We start from the raw sequence: 19,522 nt of genomic DNA, 5'->3' as shown, positions 1-19,522 counted from the left end.
AATAAATAAGTTCTGGAGATCTGATGTATAGCATACTGATTGTAGACATGTTAAAACAAGATAACAGGCCCAAAATGGAGTTGCTTATGCTAAGCCCCACATCATCAAATTGAGACTTAAACTAGTTTTGGCTCTCCCAGAAACCAGAAACTGTTTGATGCACTAGTTAAATAATCTGCCTAATAGATTCCTACCACTCCCTTAAAGAAAGTTACCTTGCAATATAGGACCTGCTTTTTTGCCTAGTATAACATCCTTGTTCCCGCTTCCTCCTGCCTATAAAAGTCTTTAATTTTGTATAGCTCCTTGGAGCTCCTTTCTACCTGTTAGACTGGATGCTGCCTGATCCATGAATCATTGAGTAAAGCCAATAAGATCTTCAAAATGTACTCCGTTAAGGGGCACCTGGCTGATTCAGTCTGAGGAGTGTACAACTCTTGATCTTGGGGTTGTGGGTTTGAGCTCCATGTTGGGCGTAGAGATTACTAAAAATAAACACACAAGCTAAAAAATTTTACTCAGTTAATTTTTTTGTTTAACAGGTGGCGAAATAGTACTATATACTTGAAATTTGCTAACAGGATAAATCCTAAGTGCTCTTACCACACACACACAAAACAGTGAGGTGACAGATTTGATAATTAGCCTAATTGTAGTGATTATTTCACAATGTATATGTATACCAAATCCATTTATAAAGTGATTTCTTTCTGTATCTGCTGTAACTCAAATGATTTCAGTTTATCCTTACAAACACACACACACACACACACACACACACACACACACACACACACTTCCTTTCTTTAGCCCTAGCATCTTCATACATCTCCCCAGTTTGTTTAAAACAGTCAGAGGGAGAAGGAAAGGATTTAAGAATTGAGAGGGGTCTCTTCCTCTGAGTAAATGAGACAAAGGTTTCTGTGTCATGGTCATGGATCTGATAGGCATTAGTCTTTGACCAGAATTTATGAGGATATTAAGGTGTGTGCATACTTAAAACTTAAGAATGCAAAGAATTATTCCCTACCCAGAAGGGAAAAAATAATCCCCCCAAAAGAACGACAGCACAGCCTTCTCAGATACCTGCAGTTTATGTCCTTTATTACAAGGAAAACATGAAAAACATTTCAGTCAGGAAGAGTGAATAAGTCATAAATGATCTAGTACATTTTTAATATTCTGACTTATTAGAGTGATTCAAAAGTCGCGGAGAGAGAGAGAAAATTCCTCGCATCATTTCCTGATCTTATTAGAGCCCAGCATAACAAGGGAGCCAAATCACACAGATAGAGTTCTCATTTGCCAGCATACATTTCCAAATTTGTAATGCTTCTCCCAACAGCTGACTCTGGGAAACAACAAAAAGCAGTTACTTTCAAAACGCTCCTTGTGATGAAGTGGAGAAAGCCCTGGATTGGTAGTCAGTTCAACTGGATTTCTGTCTCAGTTATTCCACTAACTTCATGGTCTTCAGCAAATCTCTTAACTTTGTGCTCCTACATACAACAGGCAGCATTACAGGAGTGCTGTGCTATTAAAATGAGATAATTTAGATGAAAGCACTTTGAAATGCTTGAAGTGCTATATAAATACAGATAATGACTAAATTCCAGAGGATAGGATCTGATGAGAGAGCTCAACTGACCAGTATGATAAAAGAAAGCAAAAAAGTTTACTATAGAAAAGCCCAGCCTCATTTTATGTCTCCATTTCTCTTTGATACAATGTGCTTAACAGAATGGGTTATAAAGAGAAAAAGAATAAGAAGTAGAGGAGACAGAGCCTGGGGCAGCTCAAATGCATTACTCATTGCAGTTTACGCATTAAGTTGAAGGCCAAGGGCTGGGTTGTCACCCCTGCAGGATGGTGTCTATCTGTCAAAGTGTACAGGCATCTCGGGGTTACCCTCACAGGCAATGACCACACGCCTGGTGCTTGCCAAGGCCCTATATCTGCAGTTGGGGGTCCTGGAACTTCCTGTCTCCCTGCAGTCTGTGACCTTCACTACACCCTCATGGCAGTTCATCTTGCCATTCTTGCACTGGATATTAGTGGTGCTGCAGATACTACGAATGTTCCAGATGTCTTCGTGGATGAAAGTGTTGACATGTTTGCACTGACGCACAGTCATCTTCCGTCTTTGCATCATCAAGTTGCAGTAGGCATCGTTGCCACCTGTCCCCTCAGGGTCCACATGTTGCCGCAGGAATCGTTGGTACATGCGATCCTGGCCATAGGAGGGCTGCACCAGCACCAGCATGGTCAGCAGCAAGAGCAGAAGCAATGCATGAATCCTCTGGAGAGCCATCACGACCTTGGAGATGCCTAGAGAGAAGCCCAAGGGGAAGGAGAAAGGAAGGTAAGATTTGGGCACCGGAGAGAGGTGAAGAGAATGGCAAACTGTCATTTCCTCAACTCTAGTCTCCTCTTTCCTCCTTATCTGTACCTTATCAGCTCCTCACTCTTCTCTGCTCACGACTTTTCTTGTCTTGCTTTTGCTAGAGCAAAGAGTATGTAAACATGGCTTTTTCTGGAAGCAAGAGTCGTTCTCTTTTATGGAGAGAAGTTGCTGCACTGAGCACAATAACTCAGGATGGACACTGACCGGGTGGCTGTCCATTGTATCTGGCCTGTATGGTTAGAGCGTGAACAGGAAGAAAAGGCAGAGCTAAGTGAAACTGGAGTTGACTATTTCTTGAGGTAATTCTCCAGTCATGTGATCTTTGGAGTGTTGAGTCCTCTGGAGACTCTGATTCCCAAAAATTTGGATAGACTCAGAATATGTCTTTTTTCTCTTCTTTTCTTTTCTTTTTTTTTTTTTTTTGAGAGAGCAGGGGAGGGGCAGACAGAAGGAGAGAGAGAGACAATTCCAAGTAGACTCTGCATGGGCATTGCGGAGCTTGATGGGGGCATGAACTCACGAACTGTGAGATCATGACCTGAGCCAAAATCAAGAGTCAGACACTTAGCACTTAACTGACTGAGCCACCCAGGTGCCACTAGACTCAAGATATGTCAAAGAAAGCTGATGAACTGATTTTAATTCCTTATATCTGGAATTGAAGAAGTACAGAAAAGAGGTCGGGGCAGTATTAGGTATTAGTATTAGTATTAATATTTAATTTTCCTCTTAACTGGCTATTCTCCTATGATATTAAAATCAGGGCCTTTTGGAAATCCTGTTAATATTACATAAAGAAACCCTACAAAAGCAGACTATCAAGTCTCAGTGCACTAAAGGTAGTAAATATTGGCTGAATAAACTAATAAACGAAATACATGAGCTTGTGAACAAATGAAGTGAAATGGATATAGAGCGCGAAGGTGTTTTCCAGGCTTGTGGAATTAACCAATAAGCTAAGAAACATTAAAAAAAATAAATCTTGGGGGGCCTGGGCGGCTCAGTCGGTTAAGCGTCCCACTTCGGCTCAGGTCATGATCTCACTGTTCGTGGGTTCAAGTCCCACATCGGGCTTTGGGCTGACAGGTCAGATTCAGAGCCTGCTCAGATTATGTCTCCCTCTCTCTCTGCTCCTCCCCCACTCACACTCTGTCTCTCTCTCACAAGAATAAATAAAACATTTAAAACAAAGTTAAAAAAAATAAATGTAGGGGCACCTGGGTGGCTCAGTCGGTTAAGCATCCAACTTCAGCTCAGGTCATGATCTCACGGTTCATGGGTTCAAGCCCCCTGCTTCAGATCCTCTGTGCCCCCTCTCTCTGCCCCTCCCTTGCTCATGCTCTCTCTTTCTCTCTCACTCTTTCAAAAATAAATAAACATTTAAAAATAAATAAAGAAATATAAATAGCACAATCTCCACATAAAAGGATGTGGATTGTGGGGTTTTCTTTTTCTGTTTCTATGTACAACCCAAAAAACTAGGCCCTGCTGATATACTCCATTGTCCTGCATCTATCCTTGATGCTCTGCCTGTCTTGTCAATAGCTGTTGGTAATTCTCTGTATTCTCTGGCTGCAGGATCTTTGTGATGGCACCTCTTGATGGTGGGAAATAAACATTTATTTTACAGAGTCAACAAACAAACACCTCTGGAGCAACAACAAAGAAAGCATTGTGATATAGTTTCAGAACATTGCTGCTAGGGACTAATTAAAGAAAGGAATCCAAGGCCTATCTGGCTCTAAAATCTGTACTCTTTCTGCCATCTTCTAATTGCCTCTCCCACCCCACGTCCCAAATATCCAAGGTACTATAGATGTTTGTGCTCAGAGTTGGTTCTCTCTAGCAACAGAATGTAATCAGGGGTGGAATAGGGTGGGAGTGGAGGTGGGAGTCACTTACCACACTAACTCACTAGCTAGATGCTGCCTTCTGGCTGTCAGTCTGGGACTGACATGAACTCAAACTGTGAACTACTTGACTCTTATGATGAGGCAGGGTTGACTCAGTAGAGGGAAAAAAAAATCTCCAATTCAACAGGGAGTGAGCATCCCAATAGCAAAGGCAATTTTTTTGAGGAAGACTGGCCCATTTCTACATGTGCAGTCCAAGGGCTGGCCTCAGCTGAACCCCTGGGTTGACATATATGGGCACTACTGGCCTTTGTTTGCAAAGGTGCTGCTTCCTGATGCCGGATCACGCGTGTAAGTGACTGAAATGGCTGATGAGGGACCTGCGATCTGTTCCACCTAAAGCCTACACTTTGGTTAGTGGTAATGACAGGATGAAACATAACCATAATTCTTTTACATGCCACCTTCTATGTTCACAGCCACCTTTTGCCTGTGCACAGAAGGTTGTAAAGCTCTATGTCATATTGCTGTGCCTGCAGCTGATATGACAGATGGAGTCAGGAAAAGAGGGAAGTGAAGGAGTCATGGGAAGAAGGATGGATGGGAGAAATGATGCTCAATTTACTCCTCACCCCAGCACCCATGGATACAACTTCTGAAGGCACACTTAGCACTTGGGTAATGGCTGCATCACAATGATGTACTTTGGGTTGTTTTTCCCAGATCTGATCTTGCACCTCTCATCTTGCACAGTTCTGTCTACTTTCTCTCATCCTTCTTTGTGACCAAGATCATGGTTCAGCAAAATAACTGACTACAGAGAAAACTTGAACTATTCATATAAGAACAAACCCATGGCTTCAGCCACAATAACGAACTGATTTAACAAGACACGGGAAAATATTTGCGAACCGAAGTCCAATGTAGATGTCAATGGGTACATCTCAGGGTGCTAGGTACTACAGAAAATCAAATGATGCCTGAATCATCCCAACACATAGTTTTTGGTCAGAGTTTGTCCCAAAGTCTTTCTCCACTGCACCAGATTGACTCTCAATAAGAACTAATTTCTATATGGTGATCCCCAAAACCTAGCTTTGCCACATTAACTGTGTGACCTTGGGGAAATTACTTAATCTCTCAGCCTATTTTCTCATAAGTAAAATGAGCATAATGGTAATACCCACCTCTTAGAGATGTTATGAAGAATTAATGATAAAATCAATGTCAAGTGCTTATCACAACGCCCAGCCCATGATAGTGTTTAGTAAATGTTGGCAATGATCTTTTCATAATTTCCATTCCTCTTGTTTTCCTTTGCTTCCTTCAATCTGATAAAAATAACGCATAACTGCACCAAACTGCATACATTTTGGATCCCTTCCCCCTTATTTTGTAGAGTACCTATATTCCCAAGAAATTACAAGGCCCCTTTTAAGCTGAAATATCTCACCTACTAGCATTTCTGCTGTGTCTCTAGAGAAATTTGTCCTGTCCAAATTGCACTGAAGTTTCTTCCTTGAATGTGACCATTCCTCAAAGGACTTGACATTTTTGAAGTTTTTCTTCTCTTTCCCTTGCAAAGTGAGTAAAGTACAGCTGACCAGTACTGCAACTCCTCAAATGATTCACTCCAGATGAAATGACTTGCCTGTGACTTGACATTTCATTCTAAACACCTTTGACGGTGAGAGAACAATAGACCCAGAGTAAAAAGTGCTAGGATTGGCCACCAAGCTGCTACTAGCTCCAAAAGCAGGACAGGAAGCACCCACAGCCCGTTGCCATGTCATCTCCGGGGAAACAGTCATTTGACCCAACACTAGAGCAGAGTTTGCAATGGTAATGCTCTAAGCAGATGTTTGGAGAAGACATGAGTTTTCTCAAATATGGTGTGATCAATATAATAATGGTCTGTGCCTTTAACCTTCTATATCAAGAGAGGGGCAATGATCTGTATGGAAGTCACTTTGCCTCATATCAAGGACATAGTACTGGTTGGAGACCCTGAGAAAGCGTCCAAACATTCTACCACAAATTGGAATTTTCTTACTCTTTAAGGAGTTTTTGAGGTTTTATGATAAGGCACATTTTCTAATAAGAAAGGTTCGGAAAATTCTTCTCTCTAATGACAGTGTTTTTAATTTTGAAATAGATAACTCAAGGCAGACAGATTCATGTGCTGAGTATACACCTGTAACCTACTTCTCCATCACTTCCTCCCCAAATCTGAATATTTTCAGGGAGGCTGAGCTCTCCCAGATGGCACCTAGACACTGATCTATAACCCGAGTATTGAGAAACCAGGGTTTTTGGCCCATTTAAGAGCAATGTGGGCAGCAGGGGAGGCCACCACTGGGGATACTGTGACCACGACAGTTATACACTCACAAGATGGCAAACTGTAATTTATAACTGTAATTTATTAACTGCTTTCTAAATAAAATATTGAGGCACCTGTTGATAGGAATTAGGTTAACAGGAAGTTAATCACTTAACCTGTGGACTGATAAGTATATTTTACAAAGAGAATGTCGTTAACTTAAGTTTCTGTTTACTTGAAAACCAAATCTAGTTGAAGAAGAATAAAAAATAAGCTTGGAATCTTTCTATGCCTTCCCAAAGATCTCACAGTTGCCAGACATTAATTGATAAAGTAAGAGATTAGGGAGAAAAGACTGTAATAATGAATGAATGAATGAATGAATGATAAAGTAATCACTTTTTGATCTTTATATAAAATAGCCATGAGAATATCCGGGGAGTATTCCATTCAAGGCAACATAAAAAAATTAGCTCCTGCTTAAGATAAGAGGTGTCTACTCTGCATGGATTTTGGTATTGATGCAAGATTACATGTATGAGTGTGGGAAAGAGAGAAAGTGTGATTAATCTGTTGGTATTTAGTCCTCAACTTTTCTCAAGGTTTAACATTTGTAAAAGTAATATTGGGCTTATTATTTGCCCCTTCTGAAAATTCTGCTTAGTTACCATAAGCCCTGGAATTTTCCTAGTTCTTTCTGTAAGATGAATTTAACCACCTTCTTTTTACAAAAAGCTAAAGTCCACCTCCCTACTGACTAATGAGGAACTGACTGATAAGGAAAAGGGCATTTCTATTGTATCCATTCCTCTCAGGGAGCAGCTGAGTAGAGAAAATGGGGTTTTAATAGATTTATAGGCCAATAGTGAGAAGACTTTGATTCTTACTGATTTCAGAGTCATTTTTATTTCTTAAGCATGTTGTAAAAAGGAAAGCAAGAGATCCAGGCAGGTCATTCTCCGGGCCCCTGGCAATGAATGTTACCACCACTGTTCTGGGGTGTGGAGGGAAATGCAAGGAAAGGGGAGCAGAGCCAGCTGTGGCCTGCTGGTTATGGACGGAAAAAAGACTCATCAAAGTGGACAGGCAGGCCATTTTCACAGGCAACAGCAATGTGTCTGAAGCCTGGTGTAGCTCTGTACCGGCAGGGAGGCCGGGGAGACCCTCCTACGTGCCTGCAGGTGGTGATCTGGAAAGGAGACTTGCTTAGTCTTAAAGCTTCTCCGTAAGGGTTTCCATTCTTATTTCCACAGATGGCCTTGATGCTGCCCTTGTTGCCATGAATAAAGGTGTTGGTGTCTTTGCAGGGTGTGGTCAGGCCTCGTCTCTCCATCATGCTTTCACAGTATCTGTCATTCCGGCCCTTTGGTTTGGCGTCATAATGCTGGGTCAGGAAGTGCTTGTACCTGGAGTCATCCTGAGCCAGGGTTGGCGGGGTCAGACCCAGACCCAGCATGAAGACCAACAACAGGGGGCCCTGGCCCATCACCATCTCTTCCAACAGGGGCTCCTGCCAAGGGCAAAAGGAGGTGTGGTCGGGGCACAGAATGGCATTGCCAGATTAGGCTAAAAGGACAGGGACTTTCCTCTCTGACAGAGCTTCTAGAATCAGGTATCCTCAGTCACCTAATTACATCTTTTCTTTTCCCTTCCTCATTAATCTCAAATGTTTCATCAGTCCATTCCTTTGCAGAGTCAAATTAAAAGTTTCCTGAACACAACTCCCTGCCCCAACCATTCTTTCCTATCCCTTAGGATCACTATTTACCTTTCTATCAATCACAGCATTACAAAATCCATCCACATTCTTTACTTCACTGATTAACATATTAACAACCTTTATGTAAGTCCCTACTGGGTACCAGACACTGTGCTAGGTCCTGGAACACAAAGACCATCAAGATACACCAAATGCCTCCCTGAAAGAGGATGGTGCATCCAGGGAGAAGGGGCGGAGCTCCAATTTCCTGAGATGAGACAGTAAAATAGGAGGCAAGAGCTATGAAGAAGGGGTACTTAGAGGGAACCCTGAGCCCAGGGAAGGGTCGATCAGAGGACTATTGAAGACAGGATGCCAGATACTCAAGTCAGTTAGTAAGCCGGCTGTGAGGAGGGCTGGAAGAAGAAGAATAAAAGCTTATCCTCAGTTGTTTTATGCATTGGGGACACTTTGAATCATTCTCAGATAACATTTTCTTTTTTAAAAAAAAAATATTTATTTTGAGAGAGAGAGAGAGGGAGAGAGAGAGAGTCAGAGTCCCAAGCAGGCTCCAAGCCAAAATCAAGAGTGGGACGCTTAACTGACTGAGCCACCCCGGCGCCCCTCAGAGAATATTTTCTAATTTTTCCTGCACGTGTACACAGACTGTTACACACAGGCAAATGATGTTACCTTGTGATAAAAACAAAAACAAAATAAAAACAACTCCTTAGACACTTTTCCCCCCTTAAACTCTATGGCTCAAACTCACAACCCTGAGATCAAGAGTCCTGCCAGGCACCCCTCCTTAGACTTTTTCAAGTCAAAGGCCTTACAATTTGCTGCAATGATTTCTCAAATTTTTCGCAGAGGAAGAACAAGGAGAATAGGATCACCACCATTCTCTCTCAGGAGCTGTCAATCTCAAACTGTAGAACTCACACATCCCAGGGGCGGTGTGTCAGACACTCAAACACACCCACAGGGTAAACAAGGTGCTTTTTACCTGGAGCATGATGTTTACTCAGTGATAGATAATTAAAAATAGGATTAGGGACGCCTGGGTGGCTCAGTTGGTTAAGCATCCAACTCTTATTTTGGCTCAGGTCCTGATCTCACGGTTGTGAGATCTAGCCATGTCCAGCTGCACACTGGGCATTGGAGCCTGTTTAATATTCTCTCTCTCCCTCTCCCTCCAACCCTCTGCTTGCACTCTCTTTCTCTTTCTCTCTCTCAAGAAAAAAAAAATAGAATTAAACAAGTATAGATGATAGCAAAATAAAGAAATTCTTTATGGACTTTTAAGATTGTATTTCTTATGAAATTTGTAGATTTGAGAATTGAAAGATATTTGGTGTTTGCAGCAAGTAGTTTCTGACTATACCTTTAGTTCTTTGAAGAAAACCTTAAAGAGTATTCAGTGCCTTTTAAAACCATCATAGTCCTTGAAAACAATATTACATTATATGTTTACTATCTAGAATTTAAATAAAAATTTGAGGAAAAAAATCATCTTGATTCTACCTAAGTCAGAAAAAAAAACCATAGTCCTACACATTATATCAGATACATGTGAATGCCCCATATCCAACAATAAAAAAAAAATGACTTTTCACTGAATATCTGAAAGTGATTTTTATAATTTTGTTTCTCAAATTGTCTATGAGTAATTAATTTAATTTATGAACAGCTAGGTTTTTTTGGCAATCATCACACATACTGAGAAATTCTCATAATGGGAGAAAATTTTGACCTTTGAATTATTCTTGAATGTAATATAATTCTTTTGAATACTAAATTTAATAATAGATGGTATATTATCATAGATATTAAATTAATTATTGATTTTTATGTTGTGCTTTTTTGTGTGTAAGTCAATAAACATTATTTTCATATAAAATTATTTTGGTAGACCTTACAGAGGCAATAGGTCCTAGCAGTAAGCCTGTTGCTAAACAGCCCTGGGAGTATGATCCAGGGTTTTGCTGGTTACATGGAAGGCATGTGACAGAGTAAGCAAAGTGAGCTCTCATTCTCATCAACATTTGGCATTGATCCACCTTGTCTGTTTCATAATAACTATAAACAAATTTGGTACACTGCTGAAAAATACCAGATTAGACACTGAGGAATCTTTTGACCATTCTACAATACTGAAATAACCAGCGGCTGAAAAGGTTTCCATTAAGCACACAGAGTATCATTTGGAATAGAATCAAGTGAAATTGTGTTCTTGGAAGTTTAGCAAGAAAGTGGCACATCATTGCAGGGAGGAGAGCCACTCCTAAAAGAATAACAAGTATTCCTACATGGTTGCTGCTCCAATACAGTATCTACCAAGTTCTTTACACTTACATTGAGCTTTTCATTCTCCTGGCTGTGTTTTCTTTTTCTAGTTTTTTTTGGAAGACCTCATCAAAGTTTTATTGACTTGTAATCAACTAAGTTTCCTGTTCAGCAATGCCTTCTAACATCAAAGGTATTGTAGAATAACACGATGTCAAGACAGAAGGGACGTTAGAGACCACACAGTCAACACCTCTCTGCCAGAGAGGGAGAAATCCCAGAGTTAAAAAGGGAAAAAAAAAAAAAAAAAAAAAAAAAAAAAAAAAAAAAAAAAAATCAGGAAGTAGAACCAGAGCTGGTAGTACCCAAAAGAGTCATTAGGTGGCAGTGGTGGATAGGAATGTTGCCAAGGGTTTCCGCGCCAGGGAGGAGACCATGGGTGCTTGTTGGAAGTGCCAGTGTTAACAGGCTGTGGGGCAGATATCACTGCTCACAGAAGGGAGTATGAGCTGGCAGGTCTGCCAAGAGTGTCTGTCCAAACACTCTATGCTTTAGATATTAAGATCAAGGACACTTTACTAGATATAAGTGTTAAAGCAAAAGTCACGAAGCTGATCTGTCCACAAGGATATAATAAAATAAAGGTTATCTCTTGTCAGGTTTCATGGGTGCCATTTCCAAGCCATTATCTATGTGATCTTGGGCCAACAATGACCTGTTTACTTGTCAGTGTTTCCTACTGGTGCGTAATCTATAGGAGGGCAGAGCCGATATTAGTCACCTTGAATCACAGTGTCTGCCTCATGGTAGACCCTCAATAATTATGTTTTTAATGGCTGACTTCATTTTCCTCTCCAGGCCTACTGTATTCATCTGTAAAACTTTTAGGGTTGCTAACTCTAAATGCCTCTTTCTCCGTGGTTCTCATTAAGCATAAAAGCCTTTTCTAGTTCCACCAGGATGGAATTGCAGAGACAAGTTTGTGTCTAAGTGTAGTTGGTGGCACAAGGCACCACCTGGAAGAAACAGACGATAGGTTGACTGAGACACATCATCTCTTAAGGCTTCACCTCTAGTTAAGACATTGGACTGACATGACACAGGAACTTCACATCCTAAAAAACCGCTTGCTTGTTGGAGCTTGAAGGCCCTCATGTCCTAGCCTTAGAGGTAAGGAATATTTTTGTTTCTGATTTGCAGCATTTGTACATTCATTCTGTAACAACTTAGCTGAGGTTTGCCCAGGTTTACTGCAATCTTAACTCCCTCAGCCACCCAGAAACCAATCCTAGCAAGTATACACTAGGGCTACCAGTAACAACATCTGCTCTCCCACTCATAACTTCCTCACTTATATACTCAAAACTAAACTTCCCCTAAAGAGAGGTCAAATGGAATTGGGAGAAAACAAGTAAGAGATTATTTGTGGTGGGGAAGCAAATCTGCCTAGGCCAAGGGTACAGAGATCTGGTGGTCAAATTCATTCACATTTGTCCTTCCACACCCAAGCACATAACCATCACATTTTTCTTACTGGAATTTGTCCCACAATTTGTTTTCTAGATTAACTTTACCTTCTGCCTCAAACAATCCTTTAATCTTCACAAAAACTAATATTCTCTCTCCTCACAGGCAATGCTTTGTATTCAAGAGATCTATCAAACTTTATTCACTAGGGAGTTAACTAGACAGTTTATGATCAGTGACTATGGTTACAGCTTCCATAAATATGGTCTCACACTTTTATTTGTCCTAGGGCAATATTCTCCAAAGTGGAAGCAGGACACCTAATGCATATTCCTCCCTTGTCCCCTTTCCTTCCTTCTTCTGTTCAACCTGCAGTGTACCTTTTTTTTTTTTTTTTTTTTTTTTGCTTTTGCCATGTGTTGTTCTATTGTGCTTTCAAAAAGACCCAAAACTTTCTTAAGGAAAGAATTAACAGGAAAGATTACAAGAAAACAAATTTAAAATATACTTTGTTTCTTTCCTTGTTAAGCCACAAATGACATCAGGGGCGGAGGGTGGGGGTCCAGATACCCTTCAGCAAATGCTTTTCCCAGATCTGTGGGGACTTTATCACAATTTAGGAAACCCTTCTAAATCTCCACTTGTTCCCAGTATCACTAATTTCCTTTTATTTCTACATTTAGGCTATCCCAGAAGAAATCTGTTTGCATTTTACATTTTAGAATCTGACTTATTTCCTTCTTAATTTGTGAACTTGGACCAAGAGTTTTTAAAAGGGAAAAAATGGTTTCACTGAAGTGGATGGATGTCTAGAAATAGTATACATATAAACAAACAGAAAAATAGATTACCCAGGAGGAAGAATCTTACAAAAGTCTGGAAGTTTCCCTCCAACTGAAGATGGGTTCCAGCTGTTTGTTCCTGGAGATGGGTTCCAGCTGTGTGAACCTAGAGGCCCCCTTTTGGTTCTGATTATATAGTGATCAGATAAATGGAGTGGGAAGACTAGATCTAAAGATCTCTGATCCTGGCAGAGGCATGAAAACCAAGGACACTGCTCTTGGACAAACAAGGAGAGTCATTCACCTTTTCCCTGGGCATGACTGGGTCAAATATTAACCCATCTGAATGGATTAGAAATTTGTTCTGGAAGGCCAAGTTTGATAAACATGGCCTTTTGTCCCATAGCTGCCTATTTCTGATGTCTGTGGTTCTGACTCTTGCCCATGACAGGACATGCAGTAATCTGGATCCAGAAGATGTTGTTTCTGATCCTATGGGCCATCTCCAAGAACCGCCTTGGAGAAAGCCTGCAGAGTAAGACGATGCTGTTTCACTGTCCTTTGTTCTTACCCACATAATTTTGTTTCATGAAAAATGATAAGTAGGCTATTTCATCGACTTCACAGAACCAGGAAAGTATTCCCAGAGAAGGTTACGTGACAGCTATTCATACCCTGCCTGTGACCTCAACCTTCCAGCTGCTAACCCTCAGAAGTTTCCTGGCTGTATTTCCTGGGCTTCTCCTTCCTTTCATCCTAACCTGTTCACAAGAGATAAATCGCAAGCACTCAATTTTCTGTTCCTTGTAACACAGTTGCGAAATTTATCTCCACCATCAGTGCAACACTGATACTGCATCTACTCACAAAGCAGATTTGGATTTGTTGCTTGAATAGAAACAAGCCAACTGAGCCAAAGGTCACTGGGGTCACTTTATAAAGATCCTATAGTTTCAAATATCAGGTAGCTGCAGGCTGCCAACTGCTTCACAGACCCTCAGCAACCATCTACACTGGTGTGGCATCTCCAACAGGGCTCTTTTTTAAAAAATCCTCAACCCTCCTTTGTCATCCATCCACCTGTTTTCCGCCTGGCTGTCTTTGAGAAGGTGTCAGTAAAGACAGGCTGCCTGCCAATAAAATAACTGTACTTGAAATCATCATAATAATCATAATAATTAGTCATTGCCTTTCGTTTTATGATGCTCTCACATACGTGATCATATTTAACTGTCACCAGGACTGTGTGAGGTAGGTGTTACGTTAAGTCAGGAAGCTCCTAGATGAAACAGCAGGGGAATGGTTTAGGCAGACTTCAAACCCCTCATCTTCGGGGAGCGGATCTACTCATCTTTCCAGACTCAGCATGAGCGGCGCCTTCTCTGAGTCCTGCCAGGTGATTCACAGTCCCACCCATCCCAGGAGGAGTTGCCCACATCTTCCTTTGGGGGATTCTCTGTACCCAGGACACACCGTGCTGAGGCCAGCATGGAGCAGGGGTCCCAAGCTGACTCTAGACTTCAGGTGGGTCCTGGTGTGGGTGAAAAGCTAGTGGGTCAGCCCAAGTGAAGCCTATTTGTGTCAGTCTGTGACGCTCCAGGGATGGATTCATCCATAGAGAAAGCCATGATAAGAGGTGGGAGAAAGATGCCAAGGCCGTGGACCGGTGTTGGGCAAGGAATATGGTGTGCTTCATTCACATCCCCTCTGACCTGGCCTCCTGGGGCCTACAGGGAGGGCTCTACAATAAAAAATCAAGGTTGTTTCATGAAATCTCTTTAAGATTCAGGAAGCACACAGCAAACCACTGTAAACAAGTTCACTACATGGTTGACTGCAGGTGGTGTAGGGGGTGGGGCAGGAGGCAAAATACCTTCCTGGAGGAGGCTCCTGTTGAGACAGAGTTGAGTCGAGTCTGGACAAGAACTACAGCAACAGGTCAGACCATGTGCTCTATCAAAAAAGAAGAGGACACTGTGTGTTGGCATCTTCAAGCATTCTCAGCAGCATGGGACCCTTTTAGGGCAGGGATAGACCTCCCCCAGGGAGCTGGAGTAAGAAAGAACCAAATGGCAGCCTCACTATGTTGGCTAAAGGGGCTAGTTTGCAAACATGTTTGCACCCCCTGGGAACTTCAGGAATGCTCAGGGAAGAATGCGAGCTGATCTGGAGTTCTTACAACACGGGTGGGATGGATCTGGCTTTACTTCAGGTTAGGAAACAGGTCGTTAGCCATCACCCTTTGATGATTTCTGTCTCTCCATTAGATGGAATCCTTAGAGAGGAATAATGGTTTCATTCATCTCTGCATTCTTAGTATCTAAAAGAGTGACTAACTCCTAGGCCCCAAGCTTTTTTGTTACCTCTCATTGCTTCTAGAAATATACCATCTGATCTCACTTTGGAAATCCCAACCACAAACTCTCCTGGATTCTCTTACGTCTTACAAACACAATTGGGTTTGGCAACAGCTACTGGACAAGGTGGGCCTGACTCCCACGTAGAGCAGGAAGGCTTCCAAGGTTACCAGGAAGGCTCTGCTTCTGGCTGACTGGTAAATCCTGAAAGCCCATGGATAGACCTTCATTTCTTAGGTACTGGTCCCTGTTCCAATGCCAAAATTCCTAGGAGGATAAACTCCTTAAACAGCTGTCTGTGATTCACACATGCTTGGGCATGGGCTTTATGGCCCAGCTGAAGAATGGTTTTAGGCAACTGGAATGGCCTGAGGATTTGAGGAGGAAGAAGAGTGGGCAACACAGAGAGCCTGGAAAAGGACAACCTTCACTGGCTTTTCAGCTGTGTTGAGGCCCAGCCCTGCCTGAGCTTCACTTTTTCCCCCTGTTCTCTTCCCTTTTCCCTGCACCTCCCAGCCAAAGTCTGAGCTAAAAGGAAAAAGTCTGGTGCCAAAGTCTGAGCTAAAAGGAAAAAAGTCTGGGGAAGTGAGAAAAGGGCCAAGCACACAACCGCAAACTGCCTCTCCCTCAGTACCTGGTGCCTCAGGGTTACTGAAGTCTCTGGAAAGGAAGGGACAGGCGTGTCCCTGATCCACACGATTGTTCTGCCAAATACCAAAGTTCAAAGTCTGTTAGGTACCAAGAGAATCAACAAGACAAGGGGCCCACAGAGTGGGGACTCTACCTGCACCTAACAGGGTGCCCTAGTCCTCACTTTCCTTTTGTGGGCAAACCTGATATTTGAGAGTGGTACCTATTTTAAATTAATCATATATCACTATTTAAAGAGATGCTGAAGAGCTGAGTTCTAAAAAGTTGTTAATGGGTTGCCTGCGTGGTTCAGCCAGTTAAGCGTCTGACTCTTGATATCAGCTCAGCTGAGGGTCAGGATCTCACGGTTCATGGGATCAAGGCCCATGTTGTTGGTCTGTGCTGGCAGTGTGGAGCCTGCTTGGGATACTCTCTCTCCATCTCTGCCCCTCCCCTGCCTTCTCTCTCTCTGTCTCTCAAAATAAACACATATTAAAAAAAAATTAAAGTTATTAGTCAGTCATTTAGTGGGGAGGACACGGCCAGGCCCATTGCAACACCCCTATGGCCTCAGCAATCCTGGACAGTGAAGCAGTAGCAAACTCCCACAGTCTGTGGAGATCAAGAGGACTTGATTAACAGGATCCTTCTCTGACAAATCATCTAAAGCGCGCGCGCGCGCGCGCACACGCACACACACACACACACACACACACAGTCCCATGGCCTGAAGCACCAGGCCAAACACCAACTCACACAAACAGACCAGCTTCTGATGTTAGCTTTATGCTGTATTGCTGGGAGCAGCCTCAGGCCTCTGCACACAGCCAGGTCCCTTCTTTGCCTGTGGTATTTCACCTGACAACTTGGGGAGAATTAACACCCTCCCCCACATAGGTGACAATGCAAAAAGCCAGTTAGGTGAATGGGGAATGGTTTGCTTTCGGTCCCATGGTTTTTCCTTTCTTTTCAGCTTGGCACAATGTGGTTATGATGAAAAACATAAAAGAAAGGTTTTGGGGGGGAAGTTTGACTATTTCATTAAAATGCATTTAAGTGCGGGGTGCCTGGGTGGCTCAGTCGGTTGGGCAGCTGACTTCTGCTCAGGTCATGATCTCGTGGTCCGTGAGTTCGAGCCCCGTGTCGGGCTTTGTGCTGACAGCTCAGAGCCTGAGCCTGTTTTGGATTCTGTGTCTCCCTCTCTCTGACCCTCCCCCATTCATGCTCTCTCTCTCTCTCTATCTCAAAAATAAATAAACGTTAAAAAAAAAATTTTAAATGCATTTAAGTGCTTACTCATTTGTATTTCTAAATACCTACAACAAGGAATTATATCTATATTTTTCAGTAATTTTAATAGGTGTGAAGTAATTGTCAATTGAGAAAACCCCACTCATATATTTAAAAAATGTTCTGACAGCTTGAATTTGAAAGTCCTTCCCCTCTTCCTGAAATTTTTCTTGTGTCTCTTCTTCACGCCACTAGTTTCCTTGCATGTAGACACAGGAAGCCTAGGGTTCTCCTTCTAAGGACTCAAGTGCTGGTGTCCTTTACCCTTTAGACAGAGTACATATGTTTAATTCTGTCCTTAACACTAATTATAAAATTAGGTGATGGAGAGAAATGACTAATCTCTAAATTTGTTTTAACTCTAACTTTTGTTTAGGTTTATAAGCATGAAACTTATTGACTAACAGAAGTAATGGTTAAAAGAGGATGAAGCTCCAATGAAAAGAAGGATCACATCTCCAGGAATGGGTGGGTGGGGGGGCAGTATGACTGAGGGAAAATAAGCCACACTTGCTTACATGCCTGTGTATTTTCAAACAAAGACAAAAATTACACATGTACTGTCAACAAATGTGGGGCTTTGTGCCCATTCTCTCTCCCAGGTATCTCAAGGTGTTCTTCTAAGAATTACTATTAACAGAAATTGCTCTTTGCTCAAATATGGATTAAGTGAAAACTCCTACTGAGGGGTTTTACTGGCCTGATATGGTCCACTTTCTTAGCCATCTACTTTAATTTCTGAATCGCATGGGCAAATGCTTCCAAAAATAGCTTGACAAATCTCTTACCTTTGCCTGCTTATAACCTGACATCTGTCCTTTCAACAATAGCCAGAAACATTCTTCTTTTCCTGGAATGGTTTTTCCCCATCTTCTCTGCCAAACTACAGCTCTTCTCCACATTACTAGAGTACCCTCTTTTATATAAGGGTCATTTACACACTGCCACCCCAAGATGTCCTAGAATAAGAAAGAGGGAGACCTGGAGGACTATCAAGGCCTCATTTTACAGATAAGGAAACTGAGGAACAGAGAAAGATAACATGCATTCTCCAAGGAACATCTGGTGTTCCAGGACCTAGAAGCTTTCCAGCACACCGCACAGCTTTCGTATTCCACACTAGCAATTTCTAGAAAATTAAAGCTTATTTTAAAGGTGCCACTGAAAGTTGTTGTTTAAGGGAAACCTATTGACTATTTCCATGAATTTCAAAAATATTTTACTCCCCCTTTATCTGTAAACGAGTTGCTTAAAATAAAGTGTATCAAAATTGTCCTTCGGCACTAACTAGTTAGTAACTGTAGTTAAGGAGTTCTTTGAATACCTGAGGCTGCTTCTGGGAAGTTAGTTGGCCAGTGCTATTCAGGTAATTATGTCACTTGTGTTTCTAGTGATTACATTTATGACTTGATTATAAGGTTCTTAACAACACAGAGGGAGGGTCTTGCCTCATTTGCGATTTCCCTAGTCCCTGGCATGATGCTAAAACTGTTTTTACTGTCCTTCCTAAATAAAGATGCTCTGTTTCGCCCATGTGTTACCATGTGTTACCATATGACACACTGTCTCAGAGTAAGAAGGCCAAGGATCCCAACATTCTAGTAAGAAAGCTTGGGTTAGAGGTTGTTCGCAGGGTCTCCAAGAAGTTCAGCCCTGGCTGAGGGTGGGTTAAGGGTGAGGAGACAGATGTGAGTAACCAGAAAATGAAAACATCAGCCCCAAGTGCCAGTTATGCTGGCAAAAAAGAACAAGGCCTGCTTCATCAATCTGGCGATCCACCTGGGTACCAGGTAAAGAATCCTTAGGTTTGAGCAAGTGCAGTCTCCCCCCTCTACCCGCCCCCCACTCCCCGCCTCCATTCTGTCCGCCAATTCTGTGCTCCCCCTCTGAGCCCACATTCTAGGCAACAGATTGTCGTGCTGCCATCTCTGCTCAGCCGCGGGAAGTAAACCTCAGGGCGGGAATGTAGACTCGCTAACTCGTATGAGAACAGGACTTTTACCTTCCTTCCCATTCCTCAGCAGCTCCAACCCGATTCCGCAAACGCCTCCCCGAAGAGCCCCACACTGACTCTGCTAAGAAGGGGCTCCTCGGGCCAAAACGCTCTTGGTAAAACTACTGACAAGGAGGAGGAGCGGAATGTGAACCCACCTCGGCCTCGGAGCAAGGCTGCAGAAACGCGCAGGGCGGCGGAAAGAGAGGTTTTTCTCACCGGCTTCTTTCCCTCCCCTTGTTTGATGATAGGGAGCTGGTAGAAGACGCAAAGACGTTCTTTTGAATCCTGTTTTGGATCCTGGGTGGGGTCAGTTTGCGATTGTGTACACTGCTACACCGACGGGCGGGGGATGCAGCGGAAAGGGGGCGGGGAGGAGGACGGCGTTGGAGCCTCTGTGCAGTTGGGACCGCACCCTGTTTCCCCGAGAGGGCCCTT

The 19,522-nt window shown here is 42.5% G+C and overlaps 2 protein-coding genes and 1 long non-coding RNA gene across 6 annotated transcripts; 1 reads left to right on the top strand and 2 right to left on the bottom strand.

Moving 5' to 3' along the window:
• Positions 1–1,083: 1,083 nt before the first annotated feature.
• LOC102954112 (ribonuclease 4) lies at positions 1,084–19,446 on the bottom strand. 3 transcript variants are annotated; one of them, XM_042989339.1, is made up of 3 exons: positions 5,711–5,818; positions 5,445–5,588; positions 1,084–2,328 (listed from the first exon to the last, which is right to left on the bottom strand). In XM_042989339.1, the coding sequence occupies exon 3, from the start codon at positions 2,309–2,311 to the stop codon at positions 1,874–1,876; it is 438 nt and encodes a 145-aa protein (XP_042845273.1). In that variant the 5' UTR covers positions 2,312–2,328; positions 5,445–5,588; positions 5,711–5,818; the 3' UTR covers positions 1,084–1,873. The 3 variants fall into 3 exon arrangements, with proteins under 3 accessions (XP_042845273.1, XP_007091420.1, XP_015397188.1); XM_007091358.3 differs by lacking the exons at positions 5,445–5,588; positions 5,711–5,818 and adding an exon at positions 19,243–19,446; XM_015541702.2 differs by lacking the exons at positions 5,445–5,588; positions 5,711–5,818 and adding an exon at positions 14,688–14,761.
• LOC122239545 lies at positions 2,272–4,916 on the top strand. Its single transcript, XR_006218729.1, has 3 exons — positions 2,272–2,362; positions 2,506–2,703; positions 3,983–4,916. It is a non-coding gene; the product is annotated as an uncharacterized LOC122239545 (long non-coding RNA).
• Positions 6,423–19,316, bottom strand: ANG (angiogenin). Of its 2 annotated transcripts, none has more exons than XM_007091357.3 (2): positions 19,243–19,316; positions 6,423–8,090 (listed from the first exon to the last, which is right to left on the bottom strand). In XM_007091357.3, exon 2 carries the CDS (start codon positions 8,070–8,072, stop codon positions 7,632–7,634), a length of 441 nt encoding a protein of 146 aa, XP_007091419.1. In that variant the 5' UTR covers positions 8,073–8,090; positions 19,243–19,316; the 3' UTR covers positions 6,423–7,631. The 2 variants fall into 2 exon arrangements, with proteins under 2 accessions (XP_007091419.1, XP_015397186.1); XM_015541700.2 differs by lacking the exon at positions 19,243–19,316 and adding an exon at positions 14,688–14,767.
• Positions 19,447–19,522: the final 76 nt, after the last annotated feature.

The sequence above is a fragment of the Panthera tigris genome, chromosome B3 (assembly GCF_018350195.1).
Source record: "Panthera tigris isolate Pti1 chromosome B3, P.tigris_Pti1_mat1.1, whole genome shotgun sequence".
NCBI classification, from domain to species: Eukaryota; Metazoa; Chordata; class Mammalia; order Carnivora; family Felidae; genus Panthera; species Panthera tigris.
Note: the sequence above shows the minus strand (reverse complement) of the source record. Positions and strands in the feature narration are given on the sequence as shown.